Raw genomic sequence first — 3518 nt, forward strand, 5'->3', positions numbered from 1 at the left:
ACCGAACGATTGAAGCTCTAATGAAAAAATATGGAGTCCACCACAGGTTGTCCACACCATATCATCCTCAATCTATCGACCAGGCAGAAATATCAAATAGGGAGATCTAAGCAATACTAGAAAAGACGGTGAACCCGTCAAGGAAAGACTGGAGTAAGAGGCTTGACGACGCACTATGGGCTTACAGAACAACATATAAAATGCCCATTGGGATGTCTCCTTACAGGTTAGTGTTCGGCAAGATGTGCCACTTGCCTGTTGGACTGGAGCACAGGGAATACTGGGCGGTCAACGAGATTAACATGAACCCTCAAGCTTGTGAGGAAGAAAGGAAACTGCAGCTCCAGGAGCTGGTAGAATTGAGGCTTGATAAGAATCTCCGGACCAAGGAAAAGACTAAACTCTGGCATGATAAGAATCTCCGGACCAAGGAACTACAAGTTGGGCAGAAAGTTTTCCTATTCCAGTCCAGGCTTAAGCTGATGCCAGGAAAGATAAAGTCCAAGTGGATCGGACCACATACTATCGTTGGCCTTCGTGCAAATGGAGCAGTAGAGATCCAAGGAGGTGCCTCGAATTCCGTGCATTTCCTCGTCAATGGTCATCGCGTGAAGGTATTTAGGGATAACTCGGAGCAGTGTGTAGTGGACAAAGTGCCTTTACGCGCACTCCCTGATATCTCCTAACCACTTTAGGAAGGAAGTGTTCTTAAAGAAATCCTAGGTCAAGTAAATTGAAAGTTTTTTTATCCATACCCTGACCCAGGGAATCTCAAGAATACTTGAAAGAAAGTGTAAATATTTAATCACTTTTCTTTAAACAAGAAAATCCCAAACAAAGTAAAAAAATAATAATCATCCAAAAATATTTTCGAAATACCAGACTCCGTAGGCAACTTGAGTTATCATTTGTTAAACCCTTGACCTGGGAGTCAGGCGTTTCAATTTCATTTTTTTTTCTTCTAAGTGTGGAATTGCAGAGAGCATTTACATGGGGCAGGGAATTGAGAAACAAAAAATTTTGGAGGGAGGTGGCGCCGGTTCGAATTTCAAATGATGACTTTATGGGGAGACGTACGGTTGCTCGCGTCAGGCCTGCAACCGCCTGCAAAACCATCCCAGTCCATACCTACCGGCTATTTCCGTGCTTTCACTTTTATTTTCCATTTCATATTCACTCTCTATCTAAAAATTCCCAAAATCACTCTCTATCTAAAAAACACTCTCTCTCGCAATTTCCGTTTTTTACTAACCCTAAACGGAGTATTTTTCTTCCGAGCATCTTGTCCCAGATGTATTTTGAAGTTTAGTTTGAACATGAACATTATGATTACAACCTTGTTGTTAGAACACGTATTGGCCGTGGCCGTGTTGTGTAATAACGTATTGGTTAACATCATATTGTTTATGATAGAGTTATTATGAATTATTCTGTTATTGGAAGTCATTTGATTAAGAAAACACAGATGAAAACACATTTGAAAAGGAAAATACAGATTAAAACTTGTATGAAGATAAATTGCAGTATGAAGATATGAAATTGAAAACTCACTTTGGATTAAAACATGAAAAGGTAGCAGAGGGAAGGAGGGAGAAGAGCAATGAGTCTGAGATCAGAACTCGGTGTGCTTTTCTACATTCCAGACCTCTTATTTATAGCCAACAACCCTGGCTACATAGGAGTACAGTATCTTACAAATACGTAAGCAGTGACGAAAATCACACTAATTTACATAGTACTATTACAAAAAGTCACTATTCACTATTCACTATTCACACGATTTTTACATAACTATAATAGAAAGTAGCCGTCATTCCTGACTTTTGAGAAGCTTTTGAAAGTATCTTTTGAAGGATGGCCGTAACTTTTGACATTTGAGAAGAGAGCTTTTGAAGAGGGTGACCCATGAAGCAATTATGCTGCCAATATGATATTGATTAGCCGAATCCTGTTTTTGCAACGTTTGATGTATTGACAACGTCTCCATTCTTCATCATCATAGTAGAAATCCATATGATGACTTCTTTTGAAGCGGTACTTATACATTTCCTCAAGACATCTTTCTTCATTAATAATCGCCGCCTGGAGCCATCTGAGCTCTGATCTAAAATCGAACCGTTGGAAGGGATGCATCGTTCAGGCTGCAGTCATAATGGAGATAATTTTGAGAGTTCTTTTCATCCTTTTGATCCTATTGACTCTATGGAAAATGTCATCAATTGTTTCTCTAATAAAAGGAAATTCCACTTCTTCAGGAGGGGCTTCGAGAACAATTTTTACTATTTCTGAGAGAGAGGTAACCATATCGGTATCAATTTTGATATTGTCAACAAGAAACCTAGAATAGGCTTCAGTATTCTTTCTTCTAAAGTAACCTGTCATCAGAAATCAAAGGGGTCTTGACCCCCAATAGGATCAGAAGAGACTGATTCTTCAGACCTGGACTTTGAAGAGACAGACTTTTGAGCCAAAAATTCAAAGAAATCCCTTTTGAGATGTTCTGGGAGATTATCCATGAAACTTCCAGGTTTTGATTCTGTTTTGCTAAATTTTTCTGGTTTTTCTGCTTTGTCTTTTCCTTTATGATCTCTTTGGAAAACCGCCTTTTCTCCAGTGGTAAAGAATTTTTTGACAGCCGGTTCAGTTCTAATATGATTTTGAAACCTAGCCTACCATTTGATTCTGAAGACTCTTGTTAAAGAGTAAGGAGAAGGATCCGGATAGATTTTCTCAAAGTTAAAATCCCAAGAAAAGATCCAAGGTACTTTGAACTCAGCATGGAACATGATAAATTTTTGAAAATTTTTGAGGGTAGAGTATTCCGCAAAGGCGTGAAAACCCTTTTGAATGGAAGATCCTATTTTCCTCCACCAATCAGAAAACCAAATTGGAAATTGTTTCTCACAGTTATGGTGAAAGGCCATGAACCAGGAGTGGTTATAATATCTTAATAAGAAAGCTCTAAACCAAGCATTCTTATAGTCGATATAATTATACCCCTGAGCTGGGTGATTGAAGGTTTTGAATTCACTAAGGCCACCAAAGGTGGTTGTGGTATGGACTTTTTTGATAATGCATTTTGAATACTCAATCTCTTTGGATATGTTGTAATTATGAGTTATTTCCACTGAATCAGAATCAACAAGAATAAACTCATAATACTTTTGGTCCTTTAGGCAATCATCTGATTCCCAGAGTTGGGAAGGATTTGGAAAACGGTTTCTAATGAAATCAGTTTGAGAGAGTTTGGCTGGAAAATCAGTGAAAGGGGTCATCCCACAATCTTCATGCCACTCTTTTGGAAAATATTTGAATTCTTCAGGAGCATTAGGGATTTGAATATTAGCGGCCTTTGGAATATTTGAGGTAAGGACAGTATTATAAGGGATTTCGGGAGTATTTTGAAGTGGGGAAAATCTGTTTGAAATAATTTGATTTGAAAGGTGTCTTTGATTGGGTTTTTGAGGAGTGAGGGGAGCCGAGGATGAAATCAAGGCCTTTGAGGTTTTGTTTGAGGG

The 3518-nt window shown here is 38.6% G+C and overlaps 1 protein-coding gene across 1 annotated transcript; it reads left to right on the forward strand.

Annotated features, from left to right (window-relative positions):
- Positions 1-200: 200 nt before the first annotated feature.
- Positions 201-686, forward strand: LOC121781499. The gene is made up of 2 exons (XM_042179234.1): positions 201-353; positions 468-686. Exons 1-2 carry the CDS (start codon positions 201-203, stop codon positions 684-686), a joined length of 372 nt encoding a protein of 123 aa, XP_042035168.1.
- The last annotated feature ends 2832 nt before the right edge of the window (positions 687-3518 follow it).

This window comes from Salvia splendens, chromosome 20 (assembly GCF_004379255.2).
Source record: "Salvia splendens isolate huo1 chromosome 20, SspV2, whole genome shotgun sequence".
Taxonomy (NCBI): domain Eukaryota; kingdom Viridiplantae; phylum Streptophyta; class Magnoliopsida; order Lamiales; family Lamiaceae; genus Salvia; species Salvia splendens.

Coding starts and splice junctions, on each gene's coding strand:
- LOC121781499 (XM_042179234.1), top strand. CDS start 201: ATGCCCATTGGGATGTCTCCTTACAGGTTAGTGTTCGGCAAGATGTGC. Junction 354..467: donor AACTGCAGCTCCAGGAGCTG/GTAGAATTGAGG, acceptor TTCCTATTCCAG/TCCAGGCTTAAGCTGATGCC.